Source organism: Coregonus clupeaformis, chromosome 19 (genome assembly GCF_020615455.1).
Source record: "Coregonus clupeaformis isolate EN_2021a chromosome 19, ASM2061545v1, whole genome shotgun sequence".
Lineage (NCBI taxonomy): Eukaryota > Metazoa > Chordata > Actinopteri > Salmoniformes > Salmonidae > Coregonus > Coregonus clupeaformis.
The window spans coordinates 27959055-27976028 of NC_059210.1; the positions used below are offsets into that span (position 1 = coordinate 27959055).

A 16974-nucleotide genomic window follows, 5' to 3' on the forward strand; every position below is an offset into this window, starting at 1 on the left:
AGGTGCTGATACAATATGTATTGCTAGTCTATGTGTATTGCAATTCAATACTGTGATTTTATTGCGATTCCATGGTCCAAACGGGTCATTCTACAGATTCGGTGACATTTCAGTATTGTCAGTGTCCCAAGATGTACTAGTGTTATAACTTGTCAGAACATTTATCAAACTACACTTAAATTACAACATTTCAAAGTTTTACATGTTTTTAATATGGAGTAGAGAATATGATTTTAAACAGAGATGAATTTCAATACTTATATGTTTGCTTTTCTTAGGAGTATTAAGAATTTCGCCTGTCCCTATTGACCATCATGCAAATGGCGTGACTCATTTTGAGTACACAGTGTTAAATAATAATGCTTTTTTTTGTTAAATTAATTGTATATGCCCCCTTATTATGCATAATCCATTTTCTCAGCATAAGACATTTTATTTTCTGAGAAATTCAGGCTTTTACCCCTGTCCTTGTATTTCTTTCAACCCCGTAACGCAACAATACCCCCACTCACAATTAAATAATGGTTTGATCCTGTGGACATCATTTATGAGGAAGTGACATCATACAAGTCTTCAGAGAAGCCTGGTGTGACAAGTGGTAAGCTGCTCTCTCACTTTTTATAAATATTTCATGTTTTTTAAGCACATATGGGCTTTGTCAATCTCAGGTATTCAACTCTGTTGGGGGGAATTCATAGTTAAGATTTTACCAAGAATTGTTTTTATAGCTATGAAGTATAACAATGTATTTTGTTGAATAAGGCCATGTGGCACACTGCTAGCTGCTAGCATCCCGAATTAGCAACAGATTAGCACAAAATCTTCAACCCTGTACACATTCAACCCCATCACATTTTTCAATGTTACGGGGTTGAATGGCTGTTACAGGGTTGAATAGCTGTTAAATCTTAGCAATATTTAATGTATATTGCTTAATACCAATCATATTTTCTTGTTGAATGTTTGTTGTTTACGGTTTTACAGTATCAACTAAAAGTACGAGGAATTTTTGAAAATAATAACTTAAAAAAAGTGACAATTAATTTGTTCTCTCTCCTATATACATTGACATATTTAGGAGTATTATCTGCAAGTTCATGTTCATTTTACTACATAGTGATTAAAAGGATACAATATTTAGTCTTGAAGAGTAAGCAGGTCATTGACTTGACCTTGACCTACAATTTCAGATTCAACAATGGAAAAAACAGCAGCAGAAAGGAAACACACATAGAGAGGAAGGTGAGGGACATCCGCGCGCCGGTGGTCAGGTAATTCTCCTGGAAATGTAAGATCTTTAAGACACGAGGTGGTGGTGGTCATGGACACACAATCAACAGAAAATAAAGTTTTGTTGCTTTAAAGCATAATTTGGTAATGCATAAAAAGACTAGAGAATGTAAATGAAGACTAGTCTAAAAAGACATACAGTATACTGCCTTGGCAACTGGTGCGTGAGGGATCCCATGTGCAGGTCAAATGCATGTGCTGTGCTGGACCAAATAGGTACTTCTGGCCACTTCTTGATGATATCCTGTGGTATCCATTTGAGGACATCTTGGAACACATTGATCCCCCCTAAACCGGTGACTTCTAGGCACATGGAAATACAGAAGGAAGTGTGGGCTAGGCTCTCTCAGTAAAAATGGTGAACAAACTGTAGGCTTACCTATAGGTTATTAATGTTAAGATGTTTGCTTAATGTTCAAACATTCAAACAACACAGACATTCCTGCCATTACTCTGGATATTTCTATGAAATCAATGAAATGTTGTAACTGTTGTTAGTTTATTAATGTGTTTTAATCTGTCTAGATTTCATCTTGATTGTTTAAACTTTAAAAGCTATGTTGACAGTAGTTTAAAATGTAAAAAAATGGCAACATGTGACCTATATAGGTTATCAATGTTAAGATGTTTGCTCAATGTTCAAACAGACTCCTGCCATTATCAGATGGATATTTTTATGAAATCAATGAAATGTTGTTACTGTTATTAGTTCATTAATGTGTTTTACTCTGTCTAGCTTTCATCTAGATTCTTTATATTTTAAAAGCTATGTTGACAGTAGGTTTAAAAATGTTTAAAATGTTTAAAAAATGGCAACATGTTAGTGATCTCAAAAGATAAAACATATGACATGTGATGCTTTTCACTCAACCCTGTTACATGATTTTCAACCCTGTTGCGGTGCATTCATCCCTGTTACGAGATTATTTTTTTTACATTTTTGTATTAAATACACAAAATATAACATCAATAGTGTTTTTATTGTGTGTATTAAATCAGGGTAAATAAGGCTATTTCAATTTTGTCTGGAATTACGCAGCATTCTTGCACATTTCTTGCGAAAATGTGGAGTTAGATTAGAAATTTCTTCATCGTAAACTGGAAAGGATGGTGCTGGTCAGTTTTTCTTGATTTTCTCTTTAATTACAATATGCCATTATTTACAAGGGACATCTAAACTGTGAGATTATGCCAGAAGCTGATCTCAAGCTTATTGGAAAAATGAATAGTTGAATAACAAAATGACTGTGACGGGGTTGAATTAAATTGGGACTTGTTTGAGAAAATAATACAGAATAATAACTTAATACTCTACATTGAGATGGGAAAATGTATTTTCTATCAAGTACACACATTACTTTGTCACATCAAATAAAAAAAAGCTTAAGATTTTAATGTTCATTGTTTCATCCTCCTCAATCACAAAAGGCACCGAATCTGTAGAATGACCCAAACATTGCTCACCATGTCTGTTGCAGAGAGACGAGAGAGCATGAGAAAACGAGTTTTGATCATTAATGTAAATAAAAGTGCTGAAAACAAATTGGCTCCCTATTTAAAAAGAAGATGGAGAATAAGCTATTAATGAAAAACACTAGAGTTTTGGTGCAGTTACAGCCAACTAGTGCAAAAATAATATTGCGATATTGTCAAAACGATACGATAAAATCGTCAAAAATAATTTCCCAATATGTAACTATTTCCCCCCCCCATCACTACTGTTATACATAACTGAAGCAAATAGAAGTGTTCATAATAGACAGGTCACTCACTCTTCTTTCTGTCCGTGATAATGAGGAAGTGATTCAGTAGCAACTAGCCCCTGACAGCTTAGTGCACAGTGACCTCTGGTGGCCATAGCTGGTGACTGGGGTCTTATCCTATTGACCAACCATGAACTCCGGGTTTGCTATGTGTTACCATTACAAGGTAGTGACTTGCACAAGAGAATGGTCAGGGTGTGCCAGATCATTGTGTAACATGGGTAAATTGGCTCTTCTGGCATCTGAGTCAGTCTGGGACTCTTCAGAAGATACAATGGCTATGTCCTCAGAGTGAGTGTAGTGGACATTCAGTACTGGAAGATAAGGGGCAGCCAGACTGATGTGTAGTAGGTAATACTTGATGTCATTACATTTACATTTACATTTTAGTCATTTAGCAGACGCTCTTATCCAGAGCGACTTATGTCATACCAGGAATATAATTTACTCATATTTTAGATATATACATTTTTAAAGATATCATTAACCTCAGCACAGGAGTGTGCTAGGACAGGGCACTGTGTCCTCCAGACCCTGCCAACCTGGTACTAAAGCACTGTTTTGTGATTCACTGGAGCAATTAGGCAGATTGAAGTTCCACTGGTTCAAAAAAAACCTTTATGGGCTGCTGTACCATATCTGCACGTCACAATTTTCATATTTGCAAAATCAAATATAATAGAAACTGCAATTATAGAAACTGTAATTATATTACAACATGAACAAAATAACTTTTCCTTCAGCAGTTATAAAACCAACAGCAATTTCAACACAATTTTGGTTTCACACTTTAAAGACTTAAGTACTTATGTAGTAAATATGTGCACATCAAATATGCCAGCTGGACAATTTCTCCCCACATTCCATGGTTTCACTAGAAAGCAAACTATTTAGAAATGTAATAGAAGTGCATTTGTGCTAGTGGATATGTTCCATGGACACTGTTGAACTTAAACAAGATGTGTAGAAAATGGAGACTGATGCCTTCCAAACAAATAGCCATTCCCAATAGCAGTGCAGTTGATCATCGTCTTTAATACAAAACAGCTCGGTTTCCATACATAGTCCTACTCTTGGCACCGTCATTCGACAGACAGACTTGTAAGTGTATCTGTGTGTGAGTGGCTGAGTACTGTATGTGTGCTTGGTTTCATCCCAGCAGAAGGCCTGACAGTGCATTCAGGTCTCTCATGTAGGGGTTGTCACTCAGGATCCGGTCAATGCGCTGCTTCTGGTCGGGGAAGATATCGTACAGCTTACTTTTGAGCTCCATGGTTTCCAAGGGTGACCGCTGGGGAGGGGGGGAGGGTGTTGGGCGAGGGGGGTGCGACCGCTGGAGAGGGGGTGAGGGTGTTGGGTAGTGCCACCTAGGGGGCCCAGAATGCTGCGGGGTAGCTTGGGGATCCGGCCTCAGAAGAGGTGTGACTGGGCTCCATCTGTGAGAGAGAGACACACATATGGTCAATATTCACACACGCACGCATGCACGCACACATTGCAGTCAGGACATAGTGTATAAATAATACTATCATCTCCTTTCTTTCACACACACACACACACACACACACACACACACACACACACACACACACACACACACACACACACACACAAACACAAACACACACACACCTATTGTCCTTCCGTAAGAAAACATCCAGGTGGGGGCCATGCTTCCCCAGGGGATCATCTGGGATCATAAAGTGGTCCTCCACAAAGGTAAACTGCAAAAGCCTGGAAGAAGGGGACAGTCAGTGTTGTAGAAGGCTTCTTAACATAATCTGTCCATGGGTTATATAAAATGTCTGTGGAGAAATTAGTGCATGTCTGATGATTAGTTAAAAGGCCTTCACCTCTCTTGGATGATCTTCATCCATGCCTCTGATGTATTTACAAAGTCCCGCAGGTTGTCATTGGTGACGATAACCCCTCCTGTCTTCTCTGCCAGATGGAGCAGAAACCTGCAGGTGAGAGGGTGATAAGACTGAGTCAGCTGACAGTGAGTCAGTATGGATGAGGTGGCAGTAGGGAATGTGGGTAAGGCTCCAGGACAGGGTGAGTATGGATGAGGTGGCAGTAGGGAATGTGGGTAAGGCTCCGGGACAGGGTGAGTATGGATGAGGTGGCAGTAGGGAATGTGGGTAAGGCTCTGGGACAGGGTGAGTATGGATGAGGTGGCAGTAGGGAATGTGGGTAAGGCTCTGGGACAGGGTGAGTATGGATGAGGTGGCAGTAGGGAATGTGGGTAAGGCTCCGGGACAGGGTGAGTATGGATGAGGTGGCAGTAGGGAATGTGGGTAAGGCTCCGGGACAGGGTGAGTATGGATGAGGTGGCAGTAGGGAATGTGGGTAAGGCTCCGGGACAGGGTGAGTATGGATGAGGTGGCAGTAGGGAATGTGGGTAAGGCTCCGGGACAGGGTGAGTATGGATGAGGTGGCAGCAGATGACAGAGGCCTATGTCAGATACTCTAGCGTAATTAGCTCCAATGAGTGTTATTTGCGAAATATTAAGAATTGGGAAATAAACTTGACATCATTAGAAATAAGCTATTCTCCTCTTTTCTACTGTAGGTATGTAAATCAATATTTGTTTATTCTGTTGTTGCTAGCGATATTCATAAAAACATTGGGAAAATACATCTGAATAAAAACATATATACATGTACATTATGTATATATATATATATATATATATATATATATATATATATATATATATATATATATATATATATATATATATATATATATATATATATACACAGTGAGGGAAAAAACGTATTTGATCCCCTGCTGATTTTGTACGTTTGCCCACTGACAAAGACATGATCAGTCTATAATTTTAATGGTAGGTTTATTCGAACAGTGAGAGACAGAATAACAACAACAAAAATCCAGAAGAACGCATGTCAAAAATGTTATAAATTGATTTGCATTTTAATGAGGGAAATAAGTATTTGACCCCTCTGCAAAACATGACTTAACACTTGGTGGCAAAACCCTTGTTGGCAATCACAGAGGTCAGACGTTTCTTGTAGTTGGCCACCAGGTTTGCACACATCTCAGGAGGGATTTTGTCCCACTCCTCTTTGCAGATCTTCTCCAAGTCATTAAGGTTTCGAGCCTGACGTTTGGCAACTCGAACCTTCAGCTCCCTCCACAGATTTTATATGGGATTAAGGCCTGGAGACTGGCTAGGCCACTCCAGGACCTTAATGTGCTTCTTCTTGAGCCACACCTTTGTTGCCTTGGCCGTGTGTTTAGGGTCATTGTCATGCTGGAATACCCATCCACGACCCATTTTCAATGCCCTGGCTGAGGGAAGGAGGTTCTCATCCAAGATTTGACGGTACATGGCCCGTCCATCGTCCCTTTGATGCGGTGAAGTTGTCCTGTCCCCTTAGCAGAAAAACACCCCAAAGCATAATGTTTCCACCTCCATGTTTGACGGTGGGGATGGTGTTCTTGGGGTCATAGGCAGCATTCCTCCTCCTCCAAACACGGCGAGTTGAGTTGATGCCAAAGAGCTCGATTTTGGTCTCATCTGACTACAACACTTTCACCCAGTTCTCCTCTGAATCATTCAGATGTTCATTGGCAAACTTCAGATGGGCCTGTATATGTGCTTTCTTGAGCAGGGGGACCTTGCGGGCACTGCAGGATTTCAGTCCTTCACGGCGTAGTGTGTTACCAATTGTTTTCTTGGTGACTATGGTCCCAGCTGCCTTGAGATCATTGACAAGATCCTCCCGTGTAGTTCTGGGCTGATTCCTCACCGTTCTCATGATCATTGGAACTCCACGAGGTGAGATCTTGCATGGAGCCCCAGGCCGAGGGAGATTGACAGTTATTTTGTGTTTCTTCCATTTGCGAATAAATCGCACCAACTGTTGTCACCTTCTCACCAAGCTGCTTGGCGATGGTCTTGTAGCCCATTCCAGCCTTGTGTAGGTCTACAATCTTGTCTTGATTGCTTCTGTGGACAGGTGTCTTTTATACAGGTAACAAACTGAGATTAGGAGCACTCCCTTTAAGAATGTGCTCCTAATCTCAGCTTGTTACCTGTATAAAAGACACCTGGGAGCCATAAATCTTTCTGATTGAGAGGGGGTCAAATACTTATTTCCCTCATTAAAATGCAAATCAATTTATAACATTTTTTACATGCGTTTTTCTGGATTTTTTTGTTGTTATTCTGTCTCTCACTGTTCAAATAAACCTACCATTAAAATTATAGACTGATCATTTCTTTGTCAGTGGGCAAATGTACAAAATCAGCAGGGGATCAAATACTTTTTTCCCTCACTGAATATATATATATATATATATATATATATATATATATATATATATATATATATATATATATATATATATATATATATATATATATATACACACAGTTGAAGTCGGAAGCTTACATACACCTTAGCCAAATACATTTAAACTCAGTTTTCCACAATTCCTGACATTTAATCCTAGTAAAAATTCCCTGTCTTAGGTCAGTTAGGATCACCACTTTATTTTAAGAATGTGAAATTTCAGAATAATAGTAGAGTGATTTATTTTAGCTTTTATTTATTTCATCACATTCCCAGTGGGTCAGACGTTTACATACACTCAATTAGTATTTGGTATCATTGCCTTTAAATTGTTTAACTTGGGTCAAATGTTTCGGGTAGCCTTCCACAAGCTTCCCACAATAAGTTGGGTGAATTTTGGCCCATTCCTCCTGACCGAGCTGGTGTAACTGAGTAAGGTTTGTAGGCCTCCTTGCTCGCACACGCTTTTTCAGTTCTGCCCACAAATTTCTATAGGATTGAGGTCAGGGCTTTGTGATGGCCACTCCAATACCTTGACTTTGTTAGAGTGTTCATAATGTTTTCTACACTCAGTGTGTGTATATATACAGCTGCGGAAAAAATTAAGAGACCACTGCAAAATTATCAGTTTCTCTGGTTTTATTATTTATAGGTATGTGTTTGGGTAAAAATAACATTTTTGTTTTATTCTATAATCTACTCACAACATTTCTCCCAAATTCTAAATAAAAATATTGTAATTTAGAGCATTTATTTGCAGAAAATGACAACTGGTCAAAAGAACAAAAAAGATGCAGTGTTGTCAGACCTCGAATAATGCAAAGAAAATAAGTTCATGTTAATTTTTAAACAACACAATAGTAATGTTTTAACTTAGGAAGAGTTCAGAAATCAATATTTGGTGGAATAACCTTGATTTTCAATCACAGCTTTCATGCGTCTTGGCATGCTCTCCACCAGTCTTTCACATTGATGTTGGGTGACTTTATGCCACTCCTGGCGCAAAAATTCAAGCAGCTCGGCTTTGTTTGATGGCTTGTGACCATCCATCTTCCTCTTGATCACATTCCAGAAGTTTTCAATGGGGTTCAGGTCTGGAGATTGGGCTGGCCATCACAGGGGTCTTGATCTGGTGGTCCTCCATCCACACCTTGATTGACCTGGCTGTGTGGCATGGCGCATTGTCCTGCTGGAAAAACCAATCCTCAGAGTTGGGGAACAATGTCAGAGCAAAAGGAAGCAAGTTTTCTTCCAGGACAACCTTGTACGTGGCTTGAATCATGCATCCTTCACAAAGACAAATCTGCCCGATTCCAGCCTTGCTGAAGCACCCCCAGATCATCACCAATCCTCCACCAAATTTCACAGTGGGTGTGAGACACTGTGGCTTGTAGGCCTCTCCAGGTCTCCGTCTAACCATTAGACGACCAGGTGTTGGGCAAAGCTGAAAATTGGACTCATCAGAGAAGATGACCTTACTCCAGTCCACTATGGTCCAATCCTTATGGTCTTTTGCAAACCTCAGCCTGGCTCTTCTTTGCTTCTCATTGATGAAGGGCTTTTTTCTAGCTTTGCACGACTTCAGCCCTGCCCCTAGGAGCCTGTTTCGAACTGTCCTCGCCATGCACTTCACCCCAGCTGCCGTTTGCCATTCTTTTTGTAGGTCACTTGATGTCATCCTACGGTTGTTGAGTGACATTCGAATGAGTTGGCGGTCATCCCGGTCAGTAGAGAGTCGTTTTCGCCCTCTGTCTGTAGCTTTGTTGTCCCCAATGTCTGCTGCTTGACCTTGTTCTTATGAACCGTCGTCTTTGAAATTTTAAGGCTGGAAGCAACCTGACGCTCACTGTATCCCTCTGCCAGTAAAGCCAGAATTGACCCCTTCTTTTCCTCACTCAAAACGTTCCTTTTCAACTCTTTTGGCATGGTCAATAGTTATTTTTGGATTAATATTACTTTTGAGGGACTATTAGCACTGTTTTTGCCATCCAGCTGGTCCTATTGCAAGACAATAGTGATGATACCTTTCCTCGTTAAATAAGATTTGGTTCATGTGATCACCTAATTCAGTAGAATGAGGTGTGCCTGTGTTGGAATTCAACAGACACTGGAATGGAATGGGTGTCATACATGTAGAGATGCTGATTTAAGAAAAATGTGCAGTGGTCTCTTAATTTGTTCCACAGCTGTGTATATATACACTGCTCAAAAAAATAAAGGGAACACTAAAATAACACATCCTAGATCTGAATGAATGAAATAATCTTATTAAATACTTGTTTCTTTACATAGTTGAATGAGCTGACAACAAAATCACACAAAAATTATCAATGGAAATCAAGTGTATCAACCCATATAGGTCTGGATTTGGAGTCACCCTCAAAATTAAAGTGGAAAACCACACTACAGGCTGATCCAACTTTGATGTAATGTCCTTAAAACAAGTCAAAATGAGGCTCAGTAGTGTGTGTGGCCTCCACGTGCCTGTATGACCTCCCTACAACGCCTGGGCATGCTCCTGATGAGGTGGCGGATGGTCTCCTGAGGGATCTCCTCCCAGACCTGGACTAAAGCATCCGCCAACTCCTGGACAGTCTGTGGTGCAACGTGGCGTTGGTGGATGGAGCGAGACATGATGTCCCAGATGTGCTCAATTGGATTCAGGTCTGGGGAACGGGCGGGCCAGTCCATAGCATCAATGCCTTCCTCTTGCAGGAACTGCTGACACACTCCAGCCACATGAGGTCTAGCATTGTCTTGCATTAGGAGGAACCCAGGGCCAACCGCACCAGCATATGGTCTCACAAGGGGTCTGAGGATCTCATCTCGGTACCTAATGGCAGTCAGGCTACCTCTGGCGAGCACATGGAGAGCTGTGCGGCCCCCCAAAGAAATGCCACCCCACACCATGACTGACCCACCGCCAAACCGGTCATGCTGGAGGATGTTGCAGGCAGCAGAACGTTCTCCACGGCGTCTCCAGACTCTGTCACGTCTGTCACATGTGCTCAGTGTGAACCTGCTTTCATCTGTGAAGAGCACAGGGCGCCAGTGGCGAATTTGCCGATCTTGGTGTTCTCTGGCAAATGCCAAACGTCCTGCACGGTGTTGGGCTGTAAGCACAACCCCCACCTGTGGACCTCGGGCCCTCATACCACCCTCATGGAGTCTGTTTCTGACCGTTTGAGCAGACACATGCACATTTGTGGCCTGCTGGAGGTCATTTTGCAGGGCTCTGGCAGTGCTCCTCCTGCTCCTCCTTGCACAAAGGCGGAGGTAGCGGTCCTGCTGCTGGGTTGTTGCCCTCCTACGGCCTCCTCCACGTCTCCTGATGTACTGGCCTGTCTCCTGGTAGCACCTCCATGCTCTGGACACTACGCTGACAGACACAGCAAACCTTCTTGTCACAGCTCTCATTGATGTGCCATCCTGGATGAGCTGCACTACCTGAGCCACTTGTGTGGGTTGTAGACTCCGTCTCATGCTACCACTAGAGTGAAAGCACCGCCAGCATTCAAAAGTGACCAAAACATCAGCCAGGAAGCATAGGAACTGAGAAGTGGTCTGTGGTCACCACCTGCAAAACCAGTCCTTTATTGGGGGTGTCTTGCTAATTGCCTATAATTTCCACCTGTTGTCTATTCCATTTGCACAACAGCATGTGACATTTATTGTCAATCAGTGTTGCTTCCTAAGTGGACAGTTTGATTTCACAGAAGTGTGATTGACTTGGAGTTACATTGTGTTGTTTAAATGTTCCCTTTATTTTTTTGAGCAGTGTATATACACTGAGTGTAGAAAACATTATGAACACTTGCTCATTCCATGACATATAGTGATCAGATGAATCCAGGTGAAATCTATGATCCCTTTTGGATGTCACTTGTTAAATCCACTTCAAATCAGTGTAGATGAAGGGGAGGAGGCAGGTTAAAGAAGGATTTTTAAGCCTCAAGACAATTGAGACATGGATTGTGTATGTGTGCGATTCAGAGGGTGAATGGGCAAGACAAAAGAACGGGGTATGGCGCACGGGTTTGTGTCAAGAACTGCAACGCTGCTGGGGTTTTCACGCTCAACAGTTTCCTGTGTGTATCAAGAATGGCCCACACAAAGGACATCATGCCAACTTGACACAACTGTGGGAAGCATTGGAGTCAATATGGGCCAGCATCCCAGTAAACAGGCTTTTTCCAAATACCCCAGTATATGGTATACCACCCGAGGCTAGAAGGTGTTCTTAATGTATTGTACACTCAGTGTATATTGTTGCAAACCCCCTGCAGTGCCTCCGCTGACCCCTAGGGGGGGTGGGCAGACTGGGGTGGGCAGGCTGTATGACGAGGTGAGATGCATGACTCAGCAGTACCTGTCATCATGTGAGGAAATCCTCTTTCCACAGACCTCTCTGGAAGGCGTGAAGGAGAGCAGACGCAGGTCTTCCAGTTGATTCAGGTAATGTTGTTCTGTTGACAGGTGGAGCAAATACACACATTTACACAGTGGCGACCCATCATTCACAGCAGGTACCTGGTTTGAGCCCCACCTGTTTAGCACGTTATTTTGGCATTAATACGTGTCACATATCAGTTTGCAAACAATGTCAAAATAATAATAATTGAGTTAATAAAGCCGCATACAAACATGGTCTCTTTTTTTGCTTTCTTGAGTAAGTCAGCTCCAAAATGCAGGTGTTTCCGCCTAGCTCAGTGTTTTCTGTGGTGGTGGGGCAGCCAGCGTAAAATACGGAGCGTAGGGGTTAGTAATGTTCTCTAGTTGCGCCGTGATTGTTTCAGTGTTCTGTCACTCATGGGGACACTACGTCACCACAAAATCTACGGGGAGAGCTCGAAAATTCAAGCCCCTTTGGTGCTGCCATAAAGTTACATTAGAAGTGCCCATCCAAGAAGGCTCAAGGTCATTGGCCACAGATAAAATGACGTCAAATCACGTTATATCTACTGTAGCTTTGATTGGACTGGTCAACATCATACTTTCAAAATCTTAGCTAGCAAGCTAGACAAGCAGCCATCATCATGAATCAAGTCGACAATCTACTGGCAAATCCTTTTCAATCCTTGTCATATGAAGAGAAATTATAGATAAAACGTATCGGTGCTCATCGGCCATTGGACATAAACATTAAACAACAAGCTGGAAATCGCAAATTCAACAATGAGTGGTTTGGAAGAAATCAGTGGCTAACTGCAAGCGTTGCAAAGCAATCACTAGCCTGCTATTCAGTGGAGTGGGTGTGTGGTTTAAGGGTCTCATGGGCCAGAAAAGGTTGACTACATTGGCCATGCTGTCAATCAAGCATGACTTCTTCCGCGTTCAAGACAACTGGGAACTCAGAAAAAAACGAGCTCCGACTGGAAAAAACACGTTTTGAACGGTCATCCAACTCAGAATTCCAAGTCGGGAACTCGTGCCTCTTTCTAGAGCGCCGACCTGAAGATCACTGACGTCATGATTCGACCTTGTTTTTTTCAGAGTTCCCAGTTGTCTTGAAAGCACCATAAATCCAGAGAATGCAAGACTTTGATGAAAAAGTTTGATGACAACATTTGCCAACAAGAAGGACCGCTGCACCACCTTCCTGTTCAAGTGAGCACAACAAGATGAGTCCCAAAGTGTCTTGTTTGCTGCTGCATAAATGATGTAATATGCCAAGGAGATATGTATACTGTAGCTAAGAAAGTAATACTAAGTGTATGTTTTTCAGTAAGCTGTTAGAAGTCCATGTGCCTCACCCTAATAATTTGGTCCCTTTCTGTCTCATTACTTTGCCTACTGTTCTGACTTGGTGGTGCACATGTAGCCTATAGCCTGTTTTAGAGAAATGTAATCATCGAATATTGTAAGAGCTTTCATTGTCTGCTTATATCCCACTTTATATATCCTACGGTTCTGACTTGGTGAACAGGGTGAATACTTCAAGAACGGCCCATGTTCTGAATTCTGTCACTTTACATTTCAAAAGTGCTGAACAAATAGTTGTTTTGACTACATCCGTCCTAGCTCGCTCATTAATGTCTTAATCAAAATTACAGATTGCCTCTCATCCACTCGTCATCCCCTTATGCCATAGTTTGTACATCTCAAATGTCAGTAGAAACCACATTTGTTTAAGCAAGTCAGCCATATCAGCTATGTTTTTTAAAAAGGCAGTAAATAAGGTTGAATTAACTGTTTCACTGCCAGACAAGGCTCCGCTGATAGCCAGGTGTAGCAGTGGTAAGGATTCACTACATGGTGCTGAAAAGAAAGCTCTGCTGTTGCGACAGCTTTATGTAGGCCCTATCCGTTTGTGGGCACCGTTTGTCACCGTTATAGTGCAATTAATGTATTGTTTAGTGTTGGGTTGTGTAGTGGCTTTGCTGGCATGCATCTAAAAACAGTTTGGGGAGTTTGTCCCACCAGGATTTACATGCTAAAATCACCACTGCATTTACACATATCCTTAACAGAGCACAAATGAAGCACATTATAACTATTCAAACATGAATCCTCCCAACTATTTTCCAATCGTCTTTCAACTGACCAAAGCCTTGGATGGCTGTACTACCGGTACATTTCATGTAATGTTTTTACCACCCAAAACCAAAAGGATGAGATTTAGCTCAGGTTGAGGTGGCCTGTGTCTGTTCTGACCTGTGGTGTAGCGGTCTCTCTTCTGCCTCCACTGAGGCACAAAGACGGTGATCTCCCGGTGGCCCCGAATCCAAAAGGCCTCCACAGCAATGGCTATCCCCCGGCAGGAGAAGAAGCGGTGGAGACCGTGCCTAAAGAAGAGCAGGAGGAGGACAGGGAGGAAGGGATATTTAGCAGTGATTAGGTTTAGGACTCCCTTATAACTAATACATCAAGTGATTGTTGTATTTCAGATTGACAAATTGATGACTGCCTTCAGACAGTATTGTAACAAATGGGTAGCAAGTTCGAGAAAAAAAAGCCACTCAGAAAAGTACCACATTGAAGGTGTGAAAGACGTTCTGACATCTACAAAAACCAAGATGAAAACAACAACAACAACAAGACGTAGCCTAACACAGCATAGAAAGTCACTCTGGTCAGAGCCAGCTCATGGCAGAAAGTTAGCAGTGCTGCCTACTATCCAACAATAAAGACACACTATATGTGGACACCCCTTCAAATTAGTGGAATCAGCTATTTCAGCCACACTTGTTGCTGACAGGTGTATACAATCGAGCACACAGCCATGCAATCTCCATAGACAAACAGTGGCAGTAGAATGGCCTTACTAAAGAGCTCAGTGACTTTCAACGTGGCACCGTCATAGGATGCCACCATTCCAACAAGTCAGTCCGTCAAATTTCTGCCCTGCTAGAGCTGCCCTGGTCAACTGTAAGTGCTGTTATTGTGAAGTGGAAATGTCTAGGAGCAACAACGGCTCAGCCACGATGTGGTAGGCCACACAAGCTCACAGAACGGGACTGCAGAGTGCTGAAGCACGTAGCGCGTAAAAATTGTCTGTCCTCGGTTGCAACACTCACTGCCGAGTTCCAAGCTGCCTCTGGAAGCAACGTCAGCACAATAAATGTTCGGGAGCTTCATGAAATGGGTTTCCATGGCCGAGCAGCCGCACACAATCCTAAGATCACCATGCGCAATGCCAAGCATCGGCTGGAGTGGTGTAAAGCTCACCACCATTGGACTCTGGAGCAGTGGAAACGCGTTCTCTGGAGTGATGAATCATGCTTCACCATCTGGCACTCCGACGGACAAATCTGGGTTTGGCGGATGCCAGGAAAAAGCTACCTGCCCCAATGCATAGTGCCAACTGTAAAGTTTGGTGGAGGAGGAATAATGTTCTGGGGCTGTTTTTCATGGTTTGGGCTAGGCCCCTTAGTTCCAGTGAAGGGTAATCTTAACACTACAGCATACAATGACATTCTAGACGATTCTGTGCTTCCAACTTTGTGGAAGGCCCTTTTCCTGTTTCAGCATGGCAATACCCCTGTGCACAAAGTTAGGTCCATACAGAAATGGTTTGTCGAGATCGGTGTGGAAGAACTTGACTGGCATGCAGAGAGCCCTGACCTCAACTTCATCGAACATCTTTGGGATGAATTGGAACGCCGACTGCGAGCCAGGCCTAGTTGCCCAACATCAGTGCCCGACCTCACTAATGCTCGTGGCTGAATGGAAGCAAGTCCCCGCAGCAATGTTCCAACATCTAGTGGAACGCCTTCCCAGAAGAGTGGAGGCTGTTATAGCAGCAACTCAATATTAATGCCCATGATTTTGGAACGAGATGTCCACATACTTTTGATCATGTAGTGTATGAGGTAAATCCATTTCAATCACTTTTTGACAGCATCCCTTTTGATTTAAACAAAACTTTCCATACATGTTTGCCCATGGAAGAAGTTGTCAGAAAGTGACTTTTTTGACCTGAATGCCAAAACATTCAGGAGATAAAGATGCTCAAAGTTGACCCATTTTGCATACCCCACCATACCATGAGACATGCATGTCTTCATCACTGGAAAATATATGGTTGAGTTTATCACTTAAAAAAGTGTAAAAACAGTGTTGTTAAACTATTTTCTTATTTCTTGAGAAAAAGAAGAAGAAAAAAGTTCATTTTTAAACCATTAAAGTTAATGATCTAAAAACGCGTAAACTCAGATTGTTTTCATATTCGCATATGTTGTAGCTTAGACCCTATATTTCACATCATCTGAGGTTTTTGTGTTGTGCCCGCCATTAGTTGAGACACAACATGCTCTTGAAGAGGTTGGGTGTCATTTCAATCATAGAAATATATTTAATAGAATGGACCTATCCCTTCAGACTACTGCAATTTAGCTGGTACAACATTTACATTTAAATTGAATTAAAATTAACTTCTACACTGAACAAAAATATAAACGCAACATGCAACAATTTCAAAGATTTGACCGAGTTACAGTTCATATAAGGAAATCAGTCAATTGAAATGAATTCATTAGGCCCTAAATCTATGGATTTCACATGACGGAATACAGATATGCATCTGTTGGTCACATACACCTTTAAAAAAAAGGTAGGGATGTGGATCAGAAAACCAGTCAGTATCTGGTGTGACCACCATTTGCCTCATGCAGTGCGAAACATCTCCTTCGTATAGAGTTGATCAGGCTGTTGATTGTGGCCTGTGGAATGTTGTCCCACTCCTCTTCAATGGCTGTGCGAAGTTGCTGGATATTGACGGGATCTGGAACACACTGTCGTACACGTCAATCCAGAGCATCCCAAACACGCTCAATGGGTGACATGTCTGGTGAGTATGCAGGCCATGGAAGAACTGGGAAATTTTCAGCTTCCAGGAATTGTGTACAGATCCTTGCGACATGGGGCCATGCATTATCATGCTGAAACATGAGGTGATGGTGGTGGATGAATGGCACGACAATGGGCCTCAGGATCTCATCACGGTATCTCTGTGCATTCAAATTGCCATCGATAAAATGCAATTGTGTTCGTTGTCCGTAGCTCATGCCTGCCCATACTATAACTCCACCATTGGGCACTCTGATCACAACGTCGACATCAGCAAACCGCTTGCCCACACGACGCCATACACACCGTC

General features: G+C 42.2%; 1 protein-coding gene across 1 annotated transcript in view; it reads right to left on the reverse strand.

The window, feature by feature from the left end:
* Positions 1-4068: 4068 nt before the first annotated feature.
* LOC121531841 (NEDD4-binding protein 1-like) overlaps positions 4069-16974 on the reverse strand; it is a 28950-nt gene continuing 16044 nt past the window's right edge. Inside the window, exons 3-7 of the mRNA XM_041837331.2 lie at positions 14031-14161; positions 11746-11842; positions 4907-5014; positions 4686-4787; positions 4069-4489 (exon numbers count right to left, since the gene is read on the reverse strand). Coding sequence (XP_041693265.1) covers positions 4204-4489; positions 4686-4787; positions 4907-5014; positions 11746-11842; positions 14031-14161 — 724 coding nt within the window. The 3' untranslated portion in view covers positions 4069-4203. The remainder of the gene's footprint in view (positions 4490-4685; positions 4788-4906; positions 5015-11745; positions 11843-14030; positions 14162-16974) is intronic.